This window comes from Podarcis liolepis, assembly GCF_965112155.1.
Source record: "Podarcis liolepis genome assembly, chromosome: 7".
NCBI classification, from domain to species: Eukaryota; Metazoa; Chordata; class Lepidosauria; order Squamata; family Lacertidae; genus Podarcis; species Podarcis liolepis.
Genome location: NC_139561.1, coordinates 36,939,424 through 36,966,184, shown reverse-complemented (window position 1 = coordinate 36,966,184; position 26,761 = coordinate 36,939,424). Strand labels below are relative to the sequence as shown.

The 26,761-nt window shown below is 39.2% G+C and overlaps 2 protein-coding genes and 1 long non-coding RNA gene across 23 annotated transcripts in view; 2 read left to right on the top strand and 1 right to left on the bottom strand.

The window, feature by feature from the left end:
• Nucleotides 1-18,118, top strand: part of CHD9 (chromodomain helicase DNA binding protein 9) — a 74,665-nt gene extending 56,547 nt beyond the window's left edge. For 5 of the 21 annotated variants that reach the window (XM_083513435.1, XM_083513446.1, XM_083513443.1 and 2 more), the window contains 17 exons: nucleotides 254-413; nucleotides 1,116-1,205; nucleotides 1,318-1,421; nucleotides 1,508-1,625; nucleotides 2,459-2,516; nucleotides 2,853-2,895; nucleotides 3,030-3,249; nucleotides 3,392-3,594; nucleotides 4,454-5,362; nucleotides 7,842-8,005; nucleotides 9,158-9,430; nucleotides 10,109-10,277; nucleotides 11,853-11,992; nucleotides 13,060-13,281; nucleotides 13,589-13,717; nucleotides 14,212-14,316; nucleotides 14,748-18,118. In XM_083513435.1, coding sequence (XP_083369561.1) covers nucleotides 254-413; nucleotides 1,116-1,205; nucleotides 1,318-1,421; nucleotides 1,508-1,625; nucleotides 2,459-2,516; nucleotides 2,853-2,895; nucleotides 3,030-3,249; nucleotides 3,392-3,594; nucleotides 4,454-5,362; nucleotides 7,842-8,005; nucleotides 9,158-9,430; nucleotides 10,109-10,277; nucleotides 11,853-11,992; nucleotides 13,060-13,281; nucleotides 13,589-13,717; nucleotides 14,212-14,316; nucleotides 14,748-15,611 — 3,971 coding nt within the window. In that variant the 3' untranslated portion in view covers nucleotides 15,612-18,118. The remainder of the gene's footprint in view (nucleotides 1-253; nucleotides 414-1,115; nucleotides 1,206-1,317; nucleotides 1,422-1,507; nucleotides 1,626-2,458; nucleotides 2,517-2,852; nucleotides 2,896-3,029; nucleotides 3,250-3,391; nucleotides 3,595-4,453; nucleotides 5,363-7,841; nucleotides 8,006-9,157; nucleotides 9,431-10,108; nucleotides 10,278-11,852; nucleotides 11,993-13,059; nucleotides 13,282-13,588; nucleotides 13,718-14,211; nucleotides 14,317-14,747) is intronic. The other 16 variants (XM_083513454.1, XM_083513442.1, XM_083513448.1 and 13 more) reach the window with 11 other exon arrangements.
• Nucleotides 3,648-20,622, bottom strand: LOC310711702. Its single transcript, XR_014528603.1, has 2 exons — nucleotides 20,498-20,622; nucleotides 3,648-9,783 (listed from the first exon to the last, which is right to left on the bottom strand). It is a non-coding gene; the product is annotated as an uncharacterized lncRNA (long non-coding RNA).
• RBL2 (RB transcriptional corepressor like 2) overlaps nucleotides 20,534-26,761 on the top strand; it is a 31,274-nt gene continuing 25,046 nt past the window's right edge. The window contains exons 1-2 of the mRNA XM_083513574.1: nucleotides 20,534-21,143; nucleotides 23,683-23,813. Coding sequence (XP_083369700.1) covers nucleotides 20,787-21,143; nucleotides 23,683-23,813 — 488 coding nt within the window. The 5' untranslated portion in view covers nucleotides 20,534-20,786. The remainder of the gene's footprint in view (nucleotides 21,144-23,682; nucleotides 23,814-26,761) is intronic.

Below are 26,761 nucleotides of genomic sequence, written 5' to 3'. Positions count from 1 at the left end.
GCACTAATGTATGGGAAGGGTTAAATGACCCACTCCATCTGAAACTGCAGCTGCTTTACCTTGGGGAACATTGAGAGTAATCATGGTATTTTATTACATGTAGGTCTACCCTCTTTTGTCGTTTAGCATTACTGTTTGAATTATCTACACTTGCAATGTTAAGGGAAAACAGATAGTATTCTCTGTCTTCCTGAAACAAGGAAGTTCTGTCATACCATGCAGTTGTTACATTGTATTTTCCTATGTTGCATAGGTTTGTCAGCTCCTGTCCCCAGGGGCCGAAAAGGAAAAAAAGTTAAAACTCAGGCCAGCACTTTTGATATTCATAAAGCAGAATGGCTTCGAAAGTATAATCCAGAGCATTTGTTGCAAGATGATGGATATAAAAAACACATAAAACACCACTGCAACAAGTAAGTAGCAATATAAACACATGATTTAAAGTTTGTCTCCTTGATGTACAAGTAAAACCTTCATACTAAATGCTAATAATCTTTATTAATGTTAACAAGTGAGGTGCTATGGATTACAAAACTAGCATAATTGTAGTAGCCATGTTGTAAACTAGTCTCTATATTTGCACAGTGGTTACACCTTGTGCAGATGCCAAAAGTTGGAAGGGAGGAGGAGCAGACAGTAGGAGAGAACCTGTACATTTTGGCAGGAACTCTCCCTACTCCTGCAAAACAAAAAAAATGTGTGGGATTTGCAGAGAATGTCACCCTCCTTTGCCTTCCTCCAAATCACAAATTGTTTGGGCCTGACAGATGTGCATACAAATTGTTCTCATGTTGCCAGAAACTGTTGGCAGCAAACATGCTGCTGCAAGCCCTTAGTTAGCTGGGACTAAGCATTAGGCCCAAAGCATCAAGGTCATTAGGTATGGAGAAGGTGCGGGGGACTACTTTTACGGACTCGTAACCATTAAAATGTTACAGGTGTGTGGAGTGATGAAATTGGCCTCAAAAGACACTTGGAAAATTTAAGGTTTTGTCTTAAATTTGTTGATAATAATGCTGAGCATGTTTCCTATATATTTCAAAATAGCTTGTTGAACTAAAATACACTCTGCCCGGGGCTGAAGAATTAATTGTCTTCTGTGTGTTTATGTTTAGGGTCTTACTTCGGGTTAGAATGTTGTATTACTTGAAGCAAGAAGTCATTGGTAATGAGTGCTCAAAAGTTTTTGATGGAGTTGAAGCCAGGTACACCATGTTGAGGCTCTTTCCTCTTTTCTCCTTAACCGTAAATAAAGTTGTTTCTCAGAATTCTTTAATTGAGTTGACTTAACACCAGCTTTCTGGGTAACTATTTCAGTGAAATTGATATTTGGGTCCCTGAGCCAGATCATTCTGAAGTGCCAGCGGAATGGTGGGATACAGAAGCAGATAAATCTCTCTTAATAGGAGTTTTTAAACATGGTAAGTGATAGGGATACTACTTGTTTCTTTTTCACATACAGGTTGCTTGTCTTTTGAAATAATATTAATAAATATCTGTTTCTCAGGTTATGAAAAGTACAACACAATTAGAGCAGATGCAGCTCTCTGCTTCTTGGAAAGAGTGGGAAAACCTGATGACAAGGCAGTCGCTGCAGAACAGAGAGCCAATGACTATATTGATGGGTATGATTTTTTTTAAAAAAACACTATTTAAAGTGAATCACCCTCCAAACAAGATAAAGGGTGAGAACCAGCCAGAGTTAAGCCCTTTTAGTGGTGACTTCAAATGCAGTAACAATTGTAAAAAGAAAGCTACTTCTTGTTGAATTGAGTATGAGAGAGTTAAATGTATTTTACAGTCCCATTGAATTTAGTAGGAAAATTAAATGCTTTGTTGTCTGGATTGCATCCAAAGGTTATACTAGGCTTTGTTGTTGTTTTTTTACAATAAATGCACAAAATGCTTTGACCCCAAACCAGTCAAATGTGGTCATAGCCCCAAAGGGTCATAGAGCCCTCTTTTCCCCTAAAGCTAACTTTTGCCTAGCACGAGTTTACAGGCCATGGAAATGAGAGAATTCTTTGTATGTCTCTCATATGCCCATATGGTCCTTTCTCTGAGCATAACATACATGTAACAACAGTGATTCTGCAGTACTGTACAGAAATTTGAGGTTATTAGAACCATTATTTATCACTTGCAAGGTTAAATCTGGGATGAGGAACCATGTTGCTGTACAACTCCCATGAACCCCTGCCAGTACGGACAGTGATCAGGCATGGTGGGAATTGGAGGCCTGCAACATCTGGAGGGCTAGAGTGTCCTCCAGATGATAATTATCAGGATACATAGAACAAAACTTTAAATAAAAATGTCCAAATAGTTAAAACCATAATACATATTCTTTGTAGCAAGTTTTTTCTTCCGCAAAATAATTTAAAATTTTCCAGTAGCTAAAACAATTGTATGAAAAAACACATACTTTACAAGCCTGTGCTGAATGTGTATTTTTCAGAGATGTAGAAGACCCAGAATATAAACCAGCCCCAGCAATGTTTAAAGATGACATGGAGGTAATGTGTTGTCAGTATTCTTTTTTCCAGTTACACCAAAACTTAAGAGTTGATGAGATTGTCATATTTGCCATTGATTATAAACATTTATATTGGTTAAAACAGTAGCTTTTTAATTAGTTTCTTGGCAACTTTTCAATTAAACTATAGGGATTTTTTTTCTATGGAGAGATTTTGAGCCTCTTAATTTAAAAATGAAGTTAAAATAATCCATATTAAGATGAGCTATTACTATTCTTAGAGTAGTCAGTCATCTGCAAGATGTGTGACTTGTGCTGTGTCTGAATCATGCCTCTGTTCATTCTGCTTTTTTTTAATTAAAAAAATCTTTTTTAGGATGATATATCATCACCGGGGGATCTTATAATAACAGATGGAGGTAAAAAAAAACAACACCTCATGATCTTAAGATACTACAGTGAATACTCTTATTTGTATTACATTAGAGCAAACTTGTGTTTTTATGGAGGAAAAACAGAATCACCAGGAAATTCTTATGTTCCTTAATTATAGATGGTCAGATGATTGAAGGGGACAAGCTTTATTGGCCAACTCAGTCTGCCTTAACTACACGCTTGCGCCGCCTAATAACAGCATATCAGCGTACTAGTAAGAACAGGCAAATCCAACAGATACAACCTGCATTTCCAGTCCAGGCCTGTGTGATGCAGAATCCATATGAAGAAGCTGCTTTAAATCCAAAAATGGCTGCCAAAATTGAAAGACAACAAAGGTCTGTACATTCTAAAGTTACCAGGTTTAAAAAGCTGATCACAAAAAAAACCATTTTGACTACTTTCTAGTCAATCATTCTTTGTGCTTTTGGAGGAAAGTTACTTAATTGGAATTATTGTTCTTCTTGCTTTTCAATCTAGATGGACAAGAAGAGAAGAAGCTGATTTCTACAGAGTGGTTTCAACTTTTGGTGTAGTGTTTGATCCTGACAGAGGCCAATTTGACTGGACGAAGTTTCGAGCCATGGCCAGGCTACATAAGAAAACGGATGAGAGTTTAGAAAAATACTTGTATGCATTTATGGCCATGTGCAGGAGAGTCTGCCGCTTGCCTTCAAAAGATGGTGGGTTACTTGCTTATTTTTTCCTTTATGAAAAATAAACGCAGCAAAGGCTACAACAACTTTTTTATTGAAAAATGCTAAACCAAATTGTTCTTTGCATGAAGCAGGAGCAACAATATATACAAACAGTTTCCTCCAGCATGTAAGAATAGCAGTCTTTATGAGACAGAACTCTATTGTATAAAGTGATATTGACTAGACAAAAATCTATCAGACTACAGTATTTTATTGCATTTATATATTGGGTAGTCAAAATGCTCAGCACAATTTCCTCAAGCAGAAGGCAGCAGATACATGTCTGTGGATAAGGAATTTTTCAGCTTAGTGACTGCCACAGAAAATGCCTTCTCCTGAGCAGCTATCCCCTGAACTTTTGAGAGTGTTGAAACTACCAAGAACCCCCCACCCTGAGAGAGGCTGAAGGCAGGGAGGCAGTCTTTTGGATATTTGGTGCTGAAGGTATTTAGGATTTTAAATGCTAATGTGAGTACCTTGAATTGATCCTGGAAACTAACTGGCAACTAGTGGCACTGCTTTAGAACAGGGGTTATGTGAGTTCTAAATGGAACCTCAGCTGGTATTTCGGCTGCGACTCTTTGAACCAGTTGAAGTTTCCCAGTCATCTTCAAGGTCAGCCCCAATTAGAGTATGTTACACTAATTAAATCTGGTAGTGACCAGAGCATGGGGTATAGTTTCCAAGTAATCTCTGACCTAAAAAGGTAGTAGCTGATCAACCAAAAGTTATATTAATACTTAACATTACATTAGACATTCTAACCTCCTAAAGAGTGCTGTTATTTTAAAAGTTTAATTATAATTCCTGTTCTTGCTCATTCTTGTGTGTGTTTCCTGTGCAGAACTTGTGGATCCCAATATTTTCATCCAGCCAATTACAGAAGAGCGTGCCTCTCGAACCTTGTATCGCATTGAACTTCTCAGGAAGGTGCGAGAACAAGCTGTCCGTCATCCACAGATATTTGAGCGATTAAAACTTTGTCAGATTAATCCAGATTTGCCAGTTTGGTGGGAATGTGGGACTCATGACTGGGATTTACTGATTGGAGCTGCAAAGCATGGGGTGAGCCGAACAGACTACCACATCCTTCGTGATCCTGAACTTTCATTTATGTCAGCCCAGAGGAACTACAGTCAAAGTAAAGTAGCACTTCCAATAACTCCTACACCACTTTTGCATCAGTATCAGATGGTGTTGTCTGCATCTCCTCTTGCACCTCAGGCAAGGCTGCTGGATATTAAAGGGAACACACTTGAGGATACAAAAGTTAAGAATGAAAACCATAAAGAAGATCCACATTCTTCTGGAGAGGAATCCATATCTACTGAGGATATGCGAACGGGAGTAAAGACTGAACCTTTGAGCCCAAATAATGGCACACCATCTCATGCTACAGACCAGAAACCTGTTGTAAAGGCAGACAATGACAGGCGTATGGTTGCTGCAAGGACAGAACCCCTAACTCCTAACACTGCTTCCAAAAAACAGAGACCTAACAAGAGAGGATCAGAATCAAGCTCCGATTCAGATTCTGATTCAGATAGATCAACCTGTTCTTCCAGATCATCTTCATCTTCATCCTCCTCTTCATCCTCTTGCTCACGTTCCAGATCAGGATCCAGTTCCTCATCTTCTTCATCTTGTTCTTCAGCATCATCGTCATCATCATCATCCTCTTCCTCATCATCCTCATCCTCATCCTCTTCGTCAGAAGAAAGTGACAGTGATGAAGAAGAATCACAAAAGAGACGTAAGTGCTGTTTCGCTCATTTTCACATTCAAAAGGCTAATTAAGGGCTAATTTGCTTTAAACATGCTGGGAGAAGGTTGACATAAGCCCCTTTCCCCTTAATATAGCATGTAAATAAATATTTTGAATTGTAGGAAACTGGACTACGGGGGTGCCATATAATGCTGTAATCACAAACAGGCTGGAAAAATATTGTTCTTGCTCTGTGAAAAGTATAAATTTGGCTACATGAATTGCAACAGCTGTTTCTGAAAGTTAAATTAGAACATATTTTTAGCTTTTTTCCCATATTTGATTTCTTTTTAAAAAAATAATTACGAATGCAACTACAAGAATGCTGCCTAGCCATTCATATTTGATTTTATGTAAATATAATAATATGTATTTGATATGTTAACTTCCTTTGCTGTGCATAAAATTAATTTGCAAGGGTTTTTTCGGGGGGAGGGGAATACAAACATGAGTTTGACCAAACTGTGGGAGGCAGTGGAAGACAGGTGTGCCTGGCGTGCTTTGGTCCATGGGGTCATGAAGAGTCGGACACGACTAAACGATTAAACAACAACAACTTAATCTTAGTATAAGAGCTCAGTAAAAGTATGGTTTATTTGTTTCTAAAGAGAATATATAGTATACACACTGTTTGGGCTTTATGACTGAATTATTACACTAAACCTCTAAAGTATTTTGGCACATTCAGACCTCTCAGCTCTTCAAAGTAAAATTCCCCATGTATTTTGTAAACAACATCAAGATTATGGACAGCTGTAGTTACTGTTTTGGAATTCTAATGTCTCATATATATAAATCATATGTTCATAAATTTACAAGGCAAACACATACATAAGTATATAAACCACGTGTCTGAAATAGTACAGAAGAGCAATCCTGAAACCATTTTGCCTCTCCCAAATTGACCTCAAATATTTCTCTGCAGTGAGGAAGGAAATGGGAAAGCCTCCCCATTGTCTGTTTGCTCAAATCCTGTCTTAAGGGCATATTTGTGTATGAATAGGGTGAGCCTGCGACCTGTATTTAGGAACTAAGTATTTACCATCACAAAAGAATGGCCAGGCTGTCCAGGTAGAAGAATCAGTGGCGATTATTAGTTATCCTTACAAACAGGAATTTTGTTGGAGACCGCCTCCTTCTGTGATGTATTTATGATGTTTTGGGGGTGGTCTCTGGCTACAGGGTGGGCAACTTCAAAAGTCTATAAGGGATTCCGCACCATTGTTCTGGGTCCCTCCTGCCTCCTGTGTGTGGTAGTGAGCACCCTGTTGCAATAGTTAATAAAGATCAGACTTACTAGCTTCCTTGCTTCTCAATATTCTCTGGTTGGCCTCTGTTATTTTTTCCTTCCAATAGGACTCTATACGGGCTCCTTTCTACCCCATAAGGGAAATGAAGGAGTTTTTTCTTATAACATTGCATTTGCCATATTCTAGAGTGGTGAATGAAACCAACTTTTGCTAGCATTCACTACTACAGTGTTGACACTAAAAAATGTAAGACAGGATTCAGAGACTATAAGGTCTATTCGGATATTATTTCTTCCTATGGTTATCTCCAGAGAAGAGCTGGGCTTAGAAATTCAGGCCAAGCAGTTATTAGCTTGGTATCATGCTTTGCAGCCTAGAATGAAGCACTAGGTAATTGATAGAATCAGTTTATTTTGTTCTCTTGGGTTTCTAGCTTTCCATTGCTCCTGTTCTCGTTGCTGTGCACTTGGTTTATCAATTTCTTGAGGGTTAAAAATACTGCCCATCAAATTTACCTAGTTATGATATTTTCTGTCTAAAGTTATGGCAGTAAATTGTTCATACCATGATAATCTCATGTCTTGATTTTCAGTGTAATGGCACTTGAGGACTGTTTTGGAACTATTGTCGTAGCAGTTCTCAGCAGTTCTGTTCCTCAGAGTCTTGAAATGATGGTTTGTAAAGAGCAACTTGTACACTAGTCCTCCTGTATCTCATGCACAGTTGTCCCACAATGGCCTCTGATTCATGCTGTACTGTTTGTGTACAATCCAGACTGTGAGAGCAGTGGGCAATAGCAGCGCTAAGAAGTAATTTCTATTATAAGATATGATCTAGACTAAGATCTAGAATGTTTGATTTTTTAAAAATAAAAATCTTTATTTTACTATTATAGATGTTTGCATACTTGCATAGTATTCAAGGATCCTGATTAAGATGTCTCAGTTTTCTTCCTTTTTGACATCCAGAAGGACTGGCTGATAAAATACTCTCTTTTGGCCATAGAAGCAATCCAAGTTTTCTCAGGATAAAAGCTATCAAGTGATATCAAATGTTAGTCATACTGAAAGTAGACCTATTGAAATCACTTGGGTCTACCCTGAATATGACTAACGTTTAATATCACCATTTGTATATCAAATCATTATGTGTTGCAGAAATAGGGTATCCATTATTGGAAGTTTTATGTTCTAATAACCTAAAATTGTTTCCCTCAGCAGAAGGAACGCCTCTTTTGAAAGCATATGATGAAGAGAGTGTAGCTTCCCTAAGCACTGTGCAGGATGAAACCCAGGACAGTTTTCAAATGAATAATGGAACACCAAATTCTAACTGTATCTTACAAGGTGGATATATGTTGGCTGCTTCCTACTGGCCAAAGGTAAGTTAGTAAGGCTGGATCTAAACACATCAAAGAAGTGTTTCAGTTCAAAACGTAAATTTAAACAAGGGAAAACAGGTAAAGAAAAAGTGGCCTCCACATTATATTGCATATACATGGCATATAAATCACTTTTTCTTTGCCAGTCTAGCAGAGTCCTAAGACTACATGTATATAAATCTAGGTAAATTTTCTTCCAAAAAATACTGAATTTGCTAATTCATTTTCTTCAAACTTCTGAATTTCAGAAGTATATAAATTTGGGCTTCAGTTGCTTCCTGACATGGCTGGGAAGAAGTAGTTATTTTATCATACAGTATCAGAGATGCCCACTGTGCTCCTTTCACTGGCACTACTGCATTTTTTTTCTATAATTGGAAGCATTAATACTACTGTGTTCTTGCCTCTTGGACTGGCCACCACATATATAATTTCTCCAGCATATGGTGATTCTTTTAGAAGATATGTGATATGGAAATAAATATTCCGCTCAGTCACATGCTGGTGACACCCTACTCTTTGCCCAGCCACTCAGTTATGCCAGAGATCCAGTTGTCTGCCACCAAATGTTCACTTTCACTATCAGTGCTAGAAGAGCTTAACCATATGACTTCATTCTAGAAGCTGCAGTCAGTTTTACTGCCTAAAAGGAAAGGTGGAAGGAGACACAAGAATCTGTTATTGCATCCTGTTCAGAAAAACCCTTCTGACTATTGGCCTGTTCAGACCTGGTTTTTTTCCAAGCACTGCCCCCGGCATTTCTGTTCTCTGGAAGTAACTATAACACTTTGCTGTGGACAGGCTTCTGTCCCCGTTCCACACACCCCCCCCCCGCCAAACAGTCACATCAATCCTGAACAGTGATGCTAGCCTCAGTGGAATTTAAAACATGGTTTGTGCATCAGTAGAGATTATTGAAGGAAGTATTATTACCCTTCTTATGTACAAAGCAAGAGAAATCATAATGCCAAATTATGTCCACAATCAGAAGAAAATATTTGTTAAGTGATAGATCAAAACTCTCCTAATGATCCTGCAGCCTTGCCACATTTTGTTGGTTGTTTATTAATTACTCAGATTAATTTAGCAAGTTGTTTAACTGTTGAGATAGAAAAGTAGGCTATTAACTGCCTTCTATTCCTTCTCTTCTAGGATCGGGTTATGATTAACCGTCTGGATAGTATTTGTCAAACAATATTGAAAGGTAAATGGCCTTCGGCACGGAGAAGTTACGACAGCAATACCGTGGCTTCATTTTATACCACCAAGCTTTTAGACAGCCCGGGTGCCGCTGCAGAGTACAGTGAGCCCAGTGTACCAACACCTCCAAGTGCAGATGTTAAAGAAGAAAATGATCAGTCACCACAGATGTCAAAGGTGAAGAAGCATGTACGGGAAAAGGAGTTTACAGTGAAAATCAATGACGTATGTTTATTTTTATCGCCCTAGGACCTGATTGCGATTGCGGTGTGCAGCATGCTTTACCTACAAGTGGCTGCCTGCTCTCAATCTTATTTCCTTCACACACACATTTATGGGTATTTTGGGATAAATTTCTATGGGGCATCCCCCCTTTAAAAAAAAAAAGAATTCAGAATTGATCAACAAATGACAACAATTCTTGGACTTTTGAAGCCTTGCTGGTGGGATGCTTTCTCATATAGCCTTTCTTCTGCTGTCTTTAGTGCTGAAGGTGCTTTCCAGAGTGTCTAGCTCTTCTGAACTCAGTCTTGAATGTCTGAAAACAGGAACTTCCAGATATCCAGTTTTTAAATGCCCTTGGTGAACAAATCAGAACAATTATTCACATACTCAGAATTGCTTAGGCTCTTATGCTAAAAGGTCAATAGTAATACATACTAATGAATACAAACCCTTTATAATAATTAATTTGATATCCACAAATTTATGTTTTAATACATACTTATTTATAAAAGTATTCAGTTGCAGTCATTACTGTACCTGACTAAAGGCTGCCAGTTACTTAGATGCGTGTGTGAGAGAAGATCAATTCTTGAAAGAAATTGCAAATGAAGATCTTAAACTATTTCATTGGTTTGTTCTTCCCAAAGAAATGTGCTAACCCTCGTGTTTGTTTAACAGGAAGGGGGTTTGAAATTAATTTTTCAGAAGCAGGGGCTTTCTCAGAAAAGACCATTTGAAAGTGAAGATGGTACATTAGGACAGCAGCAATACCTTGCCAGGCTACAGGAACTCCAGAATGCTTCAGAGACCAGCCTTGCCAATTTCCCAAAGTCTTTGCCAGAGTTGGGTAAGCATTGTGTGAAAGCCAGTGTCTAATGCCAAAAGGTTTGCTACTTAGATATTGTATTAATAATTTTTGGATTGCCATTCCAAGCTGTTTAACTGTCTGTCACCTAGTTTTACTAATGTGATAAGCTTGGTTCTGTGCTGTGACACTTCATACTTCAGGTGGGTGCTCAGCTGGATGCTATGTCATACACAAAAGCGTTCCCTGCACATATTAAACTGGTATGTCAGAGAGAGAGAAGACCAGACTAGAATCTCTCTCCATGGCTCTCTAACAAGGAATGTTACCATTCAATTGAGTCCCTGTTTGCAGTATGATGTGGTACAGTTTGAAGAGATTGTTTTGTAGCTCCTTACAACCCTTTCTGTTCATAACTTCCCTGAACAATTTAGTGTTATCAGTAAATGTGGTTACCTCACTTGCTTGTCCCTAACTCTGGAACATTTATGAACAAGTCTATTCTATTATTGCCATTGATGATTGCATAAGTGAAAGAATGCAAACACTTCAAATAATTTGGATGATGTTCTTCTATCTAGAACCTAACTCAAATAAGTAAGAATGTTACAGCTTTACAGGGCTGAATAGCAACTCTTTTGAAGGAAGAGCTGTAGCATAAAGTAATGGTGATAAGTGAGCTGAGAAAATGCTGAGGTTTTCTTTGGCCTTGACAAGATATACTAGGCTACAATCTGTATGTTTGCAGGCCTGTTATTCCCCTGGTGTCAGGTTGTAATTGTGAGGAGAAAAGAATATAGAGCCTATTGAAGTTGGATACTTTGACATCAATGGATACTTTGTTCAGGGAAGTTTTTAATATGTAATGCTGTACTGTTTTTAACACTGATTGGGAGCCGCCCAGAGTGGCTGGGGAAACTCAGCCAGATGGGCGGGGTATAAATAAATTATTATTATTATTATTATTATTATTATTATTGTCACATAATCCTGGAGTGGTACAGTGGCGGGGCATATGCCCGTGCTGCCCAGGGTGGACACGCTCCCAAGGGGAGCGGGGCACGAAGGGTGTCCTCCCAGGCACTCAGGTGCATGGAGCAGCACACATGCCCTGTAGCCAGGGGCAGAATGAGCTGCCAATGGCAGACATTCGGCGCGCCACCCCCCACGACTCCTAACCCTCCCCCAAGCTGTTAAAATGAAGAGGGAAGGGGAGAATGCCACCAGCAAAGCGTTGCAGCTCCCTCCCCCTTCCGCCGATGGCTCGGGGTAGGCTTGGGAGTCGCAGGCGGGCGGCGCGTCAAATGTCACCTCCCTCAGTGAAGACACGCAGGGCAGTCCGCCTCCACCACACATCCCTTCCTCCACCCCTGGGGTGGTATTCAACTAACATTTCTTCAGTGCATGCCCAGATAAATTAATGAACCTTAGTCATGTTCTTAATTTGAATGGGCCTACTCAGAGTAAAACTCTGTCTCATAGATACGCTAGAACCTTTTTCTATAAATTCATTTTACTTTCCGTGACTTGTTTTGTTGCTGCTTTTACAGATGTTCATATTCATTTGGGGGGGAAAGTCTTTTGTTGCTAATTTTATGAAACTGTTAATTTGATTAGGAGCTTCCAGTCAATCCACAGCTACTGCAAATGGAATAATAGTTGATGACCAACCTGTAATGAAAAAGAGGAGAGGAAGGAGGAAGAATGTGGAAGGAGTAGATATCCTGTTTATAAATAGAAACAAAGCACCTAACCACGTAAGCAGATGTGAATTGATATTTGAAGTATGCATGCTGTTCTGATGTAAATGTTATTAATTTTGAAGGCTTTAATGTCTTTAGATTGGCCAAATAGAAGCCCACCTGCCAGCCTGCTTCAGTAGATTTCTTGTATTGTACTACTGGTATTAGCTTTGGCATTGATATTATAAAATGCATTGACTTTCCCATCCAGCATCTTATTTAATCAGGTTCATATATTTTTGCAAGACAAAACTTTTTTAGCAGGGTTGACATCTTGAATATGTAAATGTGATGTTTGCTTTCCATTAAATATCTATCTCTAGGTTTTCTTCATAGAATTATAGAATTGTAGAGTTGGAAAGGACCCCAAGGGTCATGCAGTCCAACCCTCTGCAATGCAGGAATCTCAACTAGATTCATTCATTTTTTCATTCATTTATTTATTTACGGCTATTAGCCCAACTAGATTGTACATGACAGGCGGTCATCCAAACTCTGCTTTAAAACTTCCAGTGTTCTTCCTCATGTTTAATCAGAATTTAGTTTCTTGTAACTTGAAGCCATTGGTTCAAGTCCTACCCTCTGGAGCAGGAGAAAACAAGCTTGCTCCATCTTCCTTTAGATACTTGAAGGTGGCTATCATCTCTTCTCTGTCTCCTTTCATCTAAGCCAAGCATACCCAACTCCCTCAACCATTCCTCATAAGGCTTGGTTCCAGACACTTTATAATTCTGGTTGCCCTGCTCTGCATTTGTTCCAGCTTGTCAATATCATTCTTAAATGGTGGTGCCCAGAACAAGACACATTACTCCAGGTGTGGTCTGACCAAGGCAGAATAGAGTAGTGCTATTACTGTACTTCCTTTGATTTGGACACTATACTTCTGTTGATGCAGCTCGAGAGAGAGCTCTCAGACTGCAATCAGCAATCTCCAATCAACTAAGTCAGGCATAGGTGGTCCTGTTAGCTGGTCCTGTTAGCAAGGGATGATGGGAGTTGTAGTCCCAAAACATCTGGAGGGCCAAGTTTGCCTATGCCTGAACTAAGTAGAACAGTACTCATAACACTTTGTATTTCTGCAGGTTTGCCATAGCATTAATGTCCCTCAGGTTGCTCCAGGAATAAACCCAGCACTTCCATATGTACCATCCCACGGCGTGTGTGATGCAGAAAGCCCAGTTCCAGTTATTAACTTGAAAGATGGAACAAGACTTGCAGGTGATGATGCCCCTAAAAGAAAAGATTTGGAGAAATGGTTCAATGAACATCCTGGCTATGTTGAAGATTTAGGAGCTTTTATTCCTGTAAGTATTTCCATTCTTTCTAACTGTGCTGTGATATTTGAATATAGAAAGCAAATTCTGTGTAATATTCATCTTTTAATATAGGGTTGTAATTTTGAACACGCCATGAGTACATATATGATAATTTTAGCATGGTTTGAGGCCATTTTAAAATATTGTGGCGTTTAATATAAAACATAATGTGCAGCATATTTAAGAAGTAAAACCTTCGTTAAGTAGGTCCTTAAGCATAAATATGTTATTCATAAGCAGCTTGAATAATAGTGAGGGCTCACATATATATGTATTTTTAATTCTGCTACCACAGAAAATGCAGCTTCATGAAGGAAGACCCAAACAAAAAAGGCACCGTTGTCGCAATCCTAATAAGCTGGATATTAATAGCCTTACTGGGGAAGAACGTGTTCAACTAATCAATAGAAGGAATGCTAGAAAGGTATTTCTTTAACTTTTGCCATCCAGAGACATGCCAGCTTGGTGCCCTACCTCAAGGACCGCCTCTCCCTATCCTCCAGAGGGTGGCAACACGAGAATGGGCCTTCTCTGTAGTGGCTCCCCGTTTGTGGAATGCTCTCCCAAGGCAAAAACATTTCTCTTCAACCAGGCTTTTGGCTGATTAATATTCTGCAACCTTTTAAATGTGTCTGTGGGAAGGAAGGGTTATTTATTTTGCTGTTTTGTTTTAATTATTTACTTGTTTTTATCCTGTATTTTATTTTGTGAACTGCCCTTAGATCTTATGATGAAGGGCGGTGTATAAATATATTAATAATAATAATAATAATAATATAATAATAATAATGTGTCACCATAACTATTCTAGCACAGACAGAAACAAGATAGCTTGTTAAGCTATGAGTGCAAACTGAGTGTTGGATCCATGAAGTATACTGATATATGTTTGATCCATTTTTTATCCTTACATTTCAGGTAGGAGGTGCTTTTGCTCCACCACTGAAGGACCTGTGCAGATTCCTGAAAGAGAATTCTGAATATGGAGTAGCTCCTGAATGGGCAGATGTTGTAAAACAATCTGTGAGTACTAGAGGGGGTGTCATAATTTTGTAGCTTTACTTACCAAAGAAAGGAGGTTAGCCTTAAAGCAGTGTGATCCCTGTTTTAAGCAGTTTGGAAACAACTAGGGAAATTTTGAGCCTTGAGACCACTCTTGCTTATTTGTATTGTTATGTGCCATGTACATTGAAGGCACTATATAAATTAAAGTTCAAAAGCTGTAAAAGGCAGCTTTTGCAAATGATTTTATTTGAATTATTTTTCTGGTTTCCAGCTAACATTCCTAACTATGCTATATATCTATTCTACAATATTATCGGCAGATTGCTGTGTTTGAAATTGATTTTAATACTTATTTTTTCAATTTAGCTACAGCATATTTTTAAGATGCAGAAATAGGTAGGTGCATTAAAGAATGCAATAACCCAAGTTTCATTTTTCCCCCCTCTTAGGGATTTCTTCCTGAAAGCATGTTTGACCGTATTCTCACAGGGCCTGTTGTGCGAGAGGAAGTAAGCAGGAGAGGGAGAAGACCTAAAAGCGAGATTGCCAAGGCAGCTGCTGCTGCAGCAACAGCAGCAGCAAGCATACCGGTCAACCCTTTGTTAGCCAATGGGCTGCTGCCAGGGGTGGATCTATCTACTCTCCAGGCCTTACAGCAAAATCTGCAAAATTTTCAGTCACTGCAAGTGACAGCAGGCTTAATGGGAATGCCGACTAGTTTGAACACTGCTGGGGAGGCGAAAAACATGGCTGCTGTGTTTCCCATGCTGCTTTCAGGAATGGCTGGCTTACCAAATTTGCTAGGAATGGGAGGACTCCTCACAAAATCTACAGAATCTGCTTCCGAGGGGAAAAAGGGAAATGACTCAAGAGAGCCCGACGGGAAAAAAGAAAGGACAGAGAGCCAAAATGCACATAATGGTGGAGAAAACTCTGTGTCGGGTTCTCCTTCCACGTCATCTGCTGCTGCTGCAGCCGCCAGCCCTCTTGCTCTTAACCCCTTACTGTTGTCCAATATACTTTATCCAGGGATGCTTCTCACTCCAGGCCTTAATCTCCATATCCCAGCTTTGTCCCAATCCAATATTTTTGATGTACAGAACAATGAAAACAATGGCACAGGCACAGCCAAGCAAACAGAAGAAAAGGAGGAAAATTCTAGAGTTAAAGATCAAGACGACAAAAGGGGAGCAGAGCCTAGCTCTCGCAATGAAAACAGCACAGATGAGGGTTCAGAGAAAGCCGATGCTTCCTCTGGGTCAGACAGTACATCGTCCTCGTCTGAGGATTCGGATTCTAGTGATGAAGACTGACCCCAAACTCTGCACTTAAATTATAAACTGATTTTGAATTTATTCTTGAATTATTTTGTTGTAAATAACCAGTGTTGAGTGAGTGCATCAATAATTTAATGACCGAACATTTCAGTATTTGTTTAGAAGTGCAAACTGCTTTCAAAGACGTTTTGCATGTAATATTTCTTGAGGTTCATAAGTTTCTGAACTTGTATGTACTATCAAATACACAATTGTGTAAAAAAAAAAAAGAATTACAGCAAAAGGCATTATAATTTTGTTTTGGGGGGGTTAATTTTTAAAAATTGCTTAGTAAGAGCTGTATATTTAATATATTTGTAGTGAACACAAAATTCTTTATGCGCATTATTGATTTAATTTGAATATAGTTTTACAGCCTCCTTGACACCTATAATTTACAGATCAAAACTCAGCAATAATTTGGGCAGCTAATGAATGTCATGAAAGCTGTAGAAACTACATCACCATCCATTGTTTTAATTACAAGAAAATGCTCTAGTGTTGTGATGCACTGCTGATGTTTCCAATTCAGGTACAACTCTGTTTTAAAAGAAAAGTTTCCCATTCAGCCAATTAGATTGGCTACTTGTTACCTCAGCTGAGTTAGTTTAGGAAGTTTACATTGGTTTCTCTACTTGTTTTCATATTCTGCTTTGCTTTTTAAAGGCATCCTGTGTATGTTAATTTTGCAAGGGAAATTACCATTACCAGTTGCACTCTTGTAATAATAGTCACAAAAATCCCTTTCTTACTTTCTTCGACACCATGGATACCTTTTTAATGTTAAGATTTTGCTCCTTCTACAGCCTTCATGTTGTTGAGGAGCTGTATCCACAAGCTGAAATAACTCAAAGTGCCACTTCAACACTGCATACTTCATGTTATAAGGATTAGATCCTTGTGAAAATGGCTTGTTTGTTTTGTTTGTTTCTCTTTTGTGTATGTTTGTCATGTAAACTCCTGTAGTTACCAGTTAATAATGGTAAGAGGAAATGTAGTCATGTTTAAAAATACTCATATTTCTCTACAGGTTTGGATTTGACTATGTAGAATAATGTTACCCAAAATCAAAATTTAGGGTATCATCTATCCGTTAGTTGTAATAATGCTGAGTTGCCCAATAACTTAACTTTTAAAAAGCACTTTCAACAATGATGTGAGAAATGTGTTCCATGAAACCATGGTATGACAGTGCTTATAAAGCATCTGTTTGAATACAGATCCTTAGAACCTTGATGCATAAAATCAGATATGTAATAGGATTCCTTGTTCTGCTGAAGCTGCTATTACTCTGACATGGTAGAATCACAGATTCACACCATACAGTGGAACTGAGGTGAAAAGGTGTGAGCTTGTATTAATTTCACTTCTGGTCCAAGAATAGGCAAGTTGAGTGAATGGGTAAAAAAATACTGATGATATAGTCAGTGACAAATCTTTTCAAAAGGAAATAATTTAGTATTTTGATACAGTTCTGTTGCTTGCTTGTACAGTAAACAAGACTGTGTTGTTTTTTACCAAGATCTTTACCAATAAAAATAAAGTTTGTACATGCAAAATTATTAACCCCTTTGACTAGAAAGCAGTATTACATGTAATTACAGTTATAAAAGTATCATTTGGATTGTGCTGGTTTACTGTATTTTCCCTCCCCGGAATAGTATGACTTGTTTGGCCCTTCAGTGTCTTAGCAATAGTCAAAACATGCCACAAGAAAAGGGGTAGCAATTATTCATCATGAAAGGATGTATTACATATTTAATATTTTGCCCTTTGTAATATAGCACTTTTATTTATCTTGTATGTATCCATGATATAGCCAAAGTTTTCCAAACACGGTTGTTGACTTAGTCAATGGAGTATTTCAACAATATCACTTTGCACCATACCCCTACGTACCTCCCCCCAAAAGAACCTAAACATAATTTTTAATAAATTTATGAAATAAAGTATTTTCCTAATTATGGTCAAGTGAATTTTACTTACCATTCTAGTGATATCTCTCTGTAATAAGGAAATTTTACAGTTTCAATGTGTGACTGAAAGATTTGAATATGAAGTAAAGGTGTGTTTTTTTAAATCAGCATCAGCTGAAAGGTGAGAAATATGTAGCTCTGTCGGCTAAACAATATGCAAGTGTGACTGCATAAAGTCAAGGGTTGTAAAGGAGCCTTTATTAGAATTACATTAATACTGAAATTTCAGTACAAAAGATATCCAATATGGTGAAGAAGTGTATGTTGGTAGTGACTAAAAAGAAATTTAGCTCTTATTGCCTTGTATTTCTATCCCTTGTTTCAGGCTTCATGATCCGTCTTAGTCCTGTTTTTCTTTTGGACATTTTGCAATATTTGCCAGTTGTGTTCTGTGTAGTCTGAATTTGCTTTCTTGTAGTTGAAAAAGCGTCTTAAAGTCATTTGTAATTTATTGAATTACTTTCTATGATGTTCTATAGAGCAAATGGAAGTTTAATTATTTTTTATTAAACATATTCTTTGACAACCCATGATGTTGGCCTCAATACATTAAAAATGCCTTTTAGTTATCACACAATGTAGTTAAGCTTGAGCAGAAAGTAAACAATTGTTACAGCAATATTGGAGAGCTAAACATCTGCAGGTATTCAGTATTTAAAGAATTTGTGGTTTCAATTTTCTGCAATTCGTATGAGCGGCTAATACTGAATGTGCAGGTAATATGAGCTGTCAAAATAGTTTTGTCTTGCCAAAGGTATTATATAGTAAGATTTTGTATTAAAACATCAAGAAATATTTTAAACTAAAGGCTATAGTTTAGTGATCAGGTGAATGCTGAATACTAGAAAACGTTCTGCATCCTGCACTTGTCTTGGCAATTAGTGGTGGAATGTGCTTCTTCCTTTGTTGAATGAACCTTTGTTCATTCAGTTATACTTTTATCATTAGAGTATAATTTGAAGAACATTGTAGGATTGATGCAATACACAACTGCACCTTGGCATTTGCCAGTTACCTGAAAATGCATAATCAAACTGATTTCATGGAACTAAAAGATGTGCATTAGGTCCCATCTGTGTTATGGCACATCATAAATTGGAGGATAGTGCTAGCTAATTTAAAATGATTCTTAGGTTTATATGGTTAAAATATAATAGAGTTAATCCAGCAGGTTGTGAATTGTTTGCATATAAATTTTCCATACTTTCATCTGCACTATATTAAATTGGTTTGGGGATTACCCTAAATTTCAGAAGCAACTTCATGTAGGTGAAAAGAACTGTTATCAACTAAAAGTATAACGCTGTATGGCTAGATGCAGCCTTGAGATCTTTGCAAACATACTGAGGCATCTAACTTAGACTCATGGCATTCATTTTTGTGATAATAGTGGTGTGGAGTTCTTTCCTTCAGCCAACACTGGTTTTGCTACAATACCATGTTAGAAATGTCATATGGATAGTGCATACTCTCAATCTCTAGAGTGAACTTTGTTTTGTTACCATATCTGATAGTGAATAATTTTATATAAAATATATTCTGCCATTTTCTACGGAAGTTATAAAAATACAAATTAAGCAATGCAGTGGGGAAATGGTTGTTGCTGACAGCCATTAGGTCAGCCATTCTGTATCCTTACACTCATGGTAGATTACTTTTGGCTAGGTGGTGCAATGTAAAAAGAATCATATAACTGCAGTTGAAAGGGATCCCAGAGGTCATCTTCCAATCTCTTGCAATGCATGAATTGCAGCCAAATTATCCCTGGCTGAGGTCATCCAGCAACTGTTTAAAAACCTCAAATGAAGGAGAATTCACCATCTTCCATGGTAATCTGTTCCACTATTGAACAGCTCTTACCATCAGAAAGTTTTTTATGTTTAATCAGAATTTCCTTCCTTGCAATTTGAATCCTTCGGTTCAGCTCCTACCCTCTGGAGCTGCAGAAAATAAGCTTGTGTCAGCCTTTCAGATACTGTATTTACAAACCATGGATACAGTTGGTAGGCATGTGGTTATAGGAATTGTATAACATTTCTCATTTGTCTGAATGTAAACATGGCAAATACTTTTAAATTTATAAACAAGGGCTTCCGTTGATTATGGGCATGCCACCGATTAGAAAACAAGACAAGAAATGAAACAAGACTATACATGGCCCCTAAATGAACACTATGAGCCTGGTTCGAACTGTATGCTGATCAGTGGTTCTAGAGGGGGACCTTGCATGGCAAACCAATTTTTCTGTGGACGTATTTCATTCCAAATTTTAATTGCCACTCGGCTTCTTGCAGTCCACACCAGCATGTAATACTTGGTGTATCTGGGCTGTTTTTCTATCCCATTCCCTTGAATCGCTGCTCCCACCCACCACACTACGTACTACCTTTATCCATGATGGGCATCCGCACCATTTTATTTTTTAAAAAATCGCAGGAATTGTGAAAAAGCAAACTACCGGTTTTATCCAGTCATTTTCAATATTTTTTACAGGGGACAAAATTGAGGCCTGTGTCTTGTTGAGTGTTGGTGTGTCAATTTCGTTTTTTTAAAGACCTCGCCGTGAAACTTAGAAAGAAAAAGTCTGGTGTGATGTACTAGGATTACAGTCCCCAACTAATTAAACACAGCTAGTGTCGAACGTGTAAGATCCTATCATTTCTGAGGCAGCTGGCGATCAGCGGTAATCGGTTTCTTCCCTTTGCTATTGAGAGGGAGGAGGAAAATGACACATTACACGTTCCCCGCTTCGCCCCGCCCCTCACTGAGGCTGACGCTTTATGGGAATTGTAGTTCCCAGAAGAAACGAACGCTCCCACTTCCGCTCTCCTCCCCGCCGCTCTTGACTTTTAAATCTCTTGCGCAGACAGCAGCACGCTGATTGGATTCGCGTGGGCGCGCCCTTGCCCAATGAGCAGAGCGGTGAGGGGCGGGGCCGCGGGGGGGTGAGGGAGACGAGGTGTTTAGATTCGAACGCCGCGGCGGTGGCGACTGAGGGAAGGAAGGGTCCAGCTCGGCATCCGCCTCTCTCTTTCCACCCAACCTTCGCTTCAAACGCACGAAAACAATCCGCTGCGCAGGCGCAGTCCGCCCTTGTGCGCGAGCCGCGGCTCTCGAGTTCGCCGGCGTTGTTGCGCGCGACCCTCGCCGCCGCCGCCTTCCGCGCTCCTCATCCTCTCCACGCCCGTCAGTGGCGATGCTGAGCGGAGACGAAGGAGAAGAGGAGGCAGCCGCGCCTGCCTCTGCCGGAGGGGGCGCTCCTTCGCCGACCCCCGTCGCCTCACCCCGAGCGACTACAGCGGCCGCAGAGGAGGCGGGGGCCGCCATAACCGACGCCCCCGTCCAAGAAGAAGGAGCAGCGGACGGCGATGAGGAGAAAAAGGACGACGACGAAGAGGAGGAGGAGGAAGCGGCGGCGGCGGCAGCAGCTGAGGCGGAGCGAGACACCCGGCAGCGCTACGAGGACCTGTGCAGCAGCCTCAACATGGACGAGCGCGCCCGAGCTGAGGCCTGGCTGAGCTACCAGAGCATGAGGAGGAATTACACTCTGGAGGTAGGGGGAGGGGCGCAGCGAAGGGGGCGGGGTGCTGCTGCTTGGTGGGAGGGGCTTGTGTGAAAGGGGAGGGGCCTTTGCGGAGGGGCGTGGTCACAAAGTAGAACATCTTGGCAGCAGGGGGCGTTTTTTGAACTCTGGGGAACTGAGTTCCCTTACTTTTATTAAATTAAATAATTTGGGGGGTGGGGGGGTAGAACGGATATATACCCAATGCCTGAGCCAAAAACCCACCTATATTTGCAATCAGTTGTGACCATTTCCAGTCCAGATCATTGTCTGCTTGAGTTTGTCATACATTTAGCCACTACCCCGGGTGGGAAGTGGCATTGTGACTGGGCCCACAATAAACTAACTAGCTAACTTTCCCCATGTTTTTTCCCAAGAAAAAAATTACTGCTTGGCAGAAAGAGCTTTGGCAGTGGGCTGGGCTTGTGGTGGAGAGGATTGGCCTTGACTTTGTAGAGGGGCAGAGTTGTGAAGCAGAAGTAAATCTAGATAGGATAATCTTAGACAGAGTTGGTGGAGCTTGTGGTAGAGGCAGTGAATTAGAAAGAAACCTTGATTGGAGGGGCTTTGAGGGAAGGGGGGGTGTCCTTAGCTTGGATAGTGGGGTGGAGGCCATGAGGTAGAATTATATATCCCACCAGAAAGGGGCCTTGACAGAGGTAGAAGTTACCCAATGGTGTGGACACTATGGTCCTCCAACTTTGATCAGATCCAGCCAAAATGGCAGATGATTAGGGATGGTGAAATTTATAGCTCACCAGCATCTCAAGGGCTGCAGGTTGTCTATTCCTGTTCCATTTGCCACATGGCTGTATGCTTGCTGAAATAATTTACCAGTCAAAATAGTTGTCTGTAGTCAACCTCTCGGTTTTTAATTTCTAATCTTCTTTTCCTCTCCATCCCAGTCTCATGTAACATGACACTTTTGTACCCTATGTTAATTAATCCAGACGTTTTATGAATTGCTCTGTGGAATCAGAGTAAAGGACCCCTGGACGGTTAAGTCCAGTCAAAGGTGACTATGGGGTGCGGTGCTCATCTTGCTTTTCAGGCCAAGAGAGTACTTCTCTATAGAATGTGTATTTTGAAGTGGATTGAAAGGGATGTGAAAGTGTAGTAGTACAGCACTTGATACACTTGGAAACACACTTTAGGAATGATAAATGAAAACACACTTTAGGGATGATAAATGGAAACACATTTTCAGAATGATAAATTACATGTAAGAAAATAAACAGAAATTTAACTTTGAAGTTGTTATTTGCAGAACTACTTTTGATAAATCTAATGCTTTCTCTGAAAAGATTATTACTTTTGGATATTATCAATTCATGCTTTTGAGAAATGTAATTAATTCAACAGTAGCCCTATATTTCCCACAACTGCTTTTACTTTAAAGTTCTATTCTCTGGTCTTTTCCTCACCTGTATATCGTTACAATGCTAGGCTGGATTTAAACCAGAACAACATGCAGCTAAAACTGCTGACAGTGAGCTGTCTTTTCAAAACTAACAAGACTCTGTATACAAGAAATGTTGAAAAAGCTTTCTTTGTATTTTAAAATGTTTTGCTTATTTAAAGCATGTTTATTTTGGCCTTCAGCCAAAAACCAGACTCCCAGAATGGCTTATAACTATCAATGCTAGGATAGTACCTCTTAACAGGTTTACACTAAAAGAGACAACACAAAAGGAAAAGGGATTGGAAGGGAGAAGTGAAAGAGAAAACTCAAGCACTATTACTTGGTTAAAGAATTACTGTAATGACCAGCAAAAATAGAAAGATTTAAAGGGAAGGAGGTGCGGGGGGGGGGGGGAATGTATTTCAGCAGAGCTGATGGAGATACCCTGCAATCCTACCTCTCTCCCTCTACTGATGAAAAGGCTGCTCTTATTTGCTTTAATCTCTGACCTTGTTAAATATTTTCTGTGTCCAGTTGCCTCTTAGCAATTTCATTTCAGTGAATGTTACTTCTCTAATGTGGTTTGTTACTTCACACCCTCTGCTTTATAAGACTTTACTGACATATAAACTGGGATTCGAAATAACTGTGCAATAGGTTGTGTGTGCCCAAAGGGGATTGCAGCTTGTGTTTCTCCAATGCCCCACACTCTGCCCCACACTGGATGGCAAATTGTATTTTGTATTTTGAACTGAAGGAACTTCCAAGAGGCACGTAGAGAATCCATATTATGCTAATAAGTATAAATAATTTTAAAAAGCTGGTTGTGATATGGCCTTGATGCTTTCCGTTCAGAGAGTAGTTTAACATGCCATGATGTAGCTCTTTGAAACCTCATTCCACTCCCTGATCATTCATCTTATCTGTAGTTCAGGAGTGGCTAACATGTAGCGCTTCTAATGTTAGCACTCCAACTCTCAACAGCTCCAGTGAACATGGAGTGTAATCTAGCAACAGTTGGAGGGCATAGGTTAGCGACGCCTGCTGTAACAAAATAAAGCCTTTCTGTTTTAGACATATGAGTTAGAGAGGAGTCAACTTCTGCTTTTGCTTCTTTTAATGTAACAGGGAAATGATCTACATTGGCTAGCATGTTCTTTATACGTGGCTTGCAGAAAAGCTGTCCCAACAGTGAGCAGAGGAACCGTTGAAGGAAACTATGTATCTTTAATAAGAATATTGCGCTGCTCAGGACAAAGGTAACTTCTATTTTAACAAATCAGAAAGTTTTAGAATTGATACTAATGTGTGAATTGCTATAGTAAGTAACTAGTGAGACTATTATCATGACTTAGGCATGCTCTCTGGTCATTAGCTGTATGGGGATCAAATATAATATTTCAAGTGACTTTAATCACTTTGACTTGTTAAAAATGCTCTTGCTGGTTTGACCCTTTGTAACAACAGTATGTTTATATTTATTTCCTGTCAGATATACTGTATTTGTTTAACATTTATTTAAGTGCAGTATATCAACTAATAATACAAACATGCATCAACAACTTAAATGTTGGCATGAATAATTTTTGTAATGAAAAAGTGATTCATTTCCATCAGCATTGTTGTTTAGCACAGCTTGTCCAAAGTTCTGTTTTCTGTACCATTTCATACTTACGCTTGAGGTGAAAAGTTTTACAGCAGAGGAAAAAAGAGGGAGATGCATTGAGTTAATCAACATGACTAATTTAGGTCCATTAATTTCACTGTAGGACTAGAATAACATGCACATGGTCACATACATGAACATTGTTGTCTGATCATGGATACTTACCAGATTAATTATAGACAGAAAGAGGGGGAATAATGGGGACACAGAACATGTGGTAGACCTGAGGAAGCATTCAAATCAAATTAGAGAGATAGCTGAACAAAATATAGTCAGAAGCCTGAGTTGGCTTCACTTAATCTTTACCTAGGGGACAATAGAAATATGCATTTTAAGCATCTTATTTGCCATCTTTCATTAGCAGCCAAGCTAGTAACAGCTAGGTATTGGAAATTCTTGGAGGATGCGACATTGACCACATGGTATAAAGAAGGATGATAATAAGCTCTGACAGAAAAAATAACCAGTAAACTAAAAATAGCAAAGGGAATGAAACAGACGCTTTTTCAGTGGACTGGCATGCTTTTATGATGTACGGTGTAAAATAGGAAAGCATGGGACCACCTCCATATTGTAAATGATTGATGTGGTAACCATATTGCCATGCAAAAGCAATACAACAATTTAAGGGATGTGAACTCTGTTATAATGTGACCTCATGTCTTCGGAAATGATGGGATGATAGATTTTGTTCTAATACTGTTTCTTGTTGTTTTGTAATGCAAGAAATAAATATTTTTTAAAAAAATATATGAGAATCATTGGATTGGCATAGAGATCATAGGTAAAAGCAATTAGAATGGACAGAATAAGCAAAAATGACTTATACTTGGGTAAGTTTTTTTAATAGAAAGTTGATAAGAGAACAGGTCTTCAGTAGCAAATATGCTTAAACAGATTTTAGCATTAATATACTACAGCTCAAGAGTTTTAGCAAGACAGTTTGACCAAAAAAATTGGGGGTGGGGCAGGAGGCATGGCCAAATTTGCTTAGCAGGGTAAAGAACTAGGTGAGAGATTATCACTGAGGGGAAGAAAGAAAGAAAAAACTAGGAAGCCAATCAGAAAGGGATACTCCAATTTGAATGAAGATTGTAAAAGGGGATAGAAGCAGAGGCATAGGAAGGTCAGTTGGTACCCAGTGCGGAAAATTTCTTGTCGTCCCCCCCCCATTGATTTATTATTATTATTATTATTATTATTATTATTATTATTATTATTATTGCCTGCAAAAATGGTTTTACGTTATTTCATATTTTCTTACAAAGGAATGTGGATTCTGGGCCTCTGATAACAAGTAGGCGACTATGGACAGATACTTAAACCTACAGGATGGATTGTGTTTTGGCTTGTGTTATTTTATTTATATTTATTGTTTATTTAATAAAATTCATTTTAAAAAACCTGCAAAGTGGTTTACTAAAACAAAAACAAAAAAAACACAGCAGTAAAATCAAGAAAAATTAACAATCCTACTTTAAAACATACAAAAGCTAAAATATTAAGATTAAAATTACTTCAACTTCCTAAGCATCTAGGTATGCTTGCCTAAAGAAGAATGCCTTTAGCAGGTGCCTAAAAAGAGTCTAGCAAGTCACATGCTTTGTTGCAATAGGCGGGGAGTTCCAAAGTGCGGGTGCTGTCACAGTAAACAATGCAGTACAGATATTATGTGGAACTTGTAGTAGTGCGTGAAACTACTGAAGGGGAGGTTTTATTTATCGTGATTTCACCATGCTCTGTATTATCTGAAAAGGAAAACATTTATTTAAAAAATAGGACTGCACAGCAGCAATCTACTCTCATCATGATCAGTGGGACTTATTCCCGAGCCAACAGTGCATAAGATGGGCTGCAATCCTATGCACCCCTTGCATCCAACTTGTACCTAAAACTCTGCATAAGCCTGCACCAGAGAATTGTAGAGTTGGAAGCGACCCCTGAGGGTCATCTAGACAAACCCCTGGGGCAATGCAGGAATCTCAACTAGACCATCCCTGACCGATGGCCATCTGTCTTTTGTTTTTCCCCTCAGCCAGGACACACAACAACAGAGACTGGAGGTGGGGGTAAAGCTAAATTTTGACAATGCGGCAGATTTGTCAGGCGTGCACAGGAATAGCTTGAAGACTTTACACAGACCCCACACGGGTTTCCCCGCATGTAACGTAACAGGCAGGGAGCCAGCTCAGATAGAGAGAAAGACATTGGGGAAGGACAGGACAAAAGAGTACCAAAGTCCGCCCATTTTATCCTCTTAGGGATGGTGGTGCTAGGGCTCTGGGAGCACCCTCCCCAAAATATTTACTTGTCTTCAATGTATTGTTACCACTGTTATTCTATAGTACAGATCCTTTTTAAATTAAGCACTTTCTCTAAAATTAAAAGTAATCAGAAGTAATTTTAGAAGTAAGCAGAAGTAATCAGTAGCATAGATACCAAAGGAAAGGCGAGAGAATAGTCCCTAATAGATACAAGGGAGACACAGATAAACGAGCACACAGAAGTAAATAATCCAGCCTTGGGGAGAGGGGTGGGAAT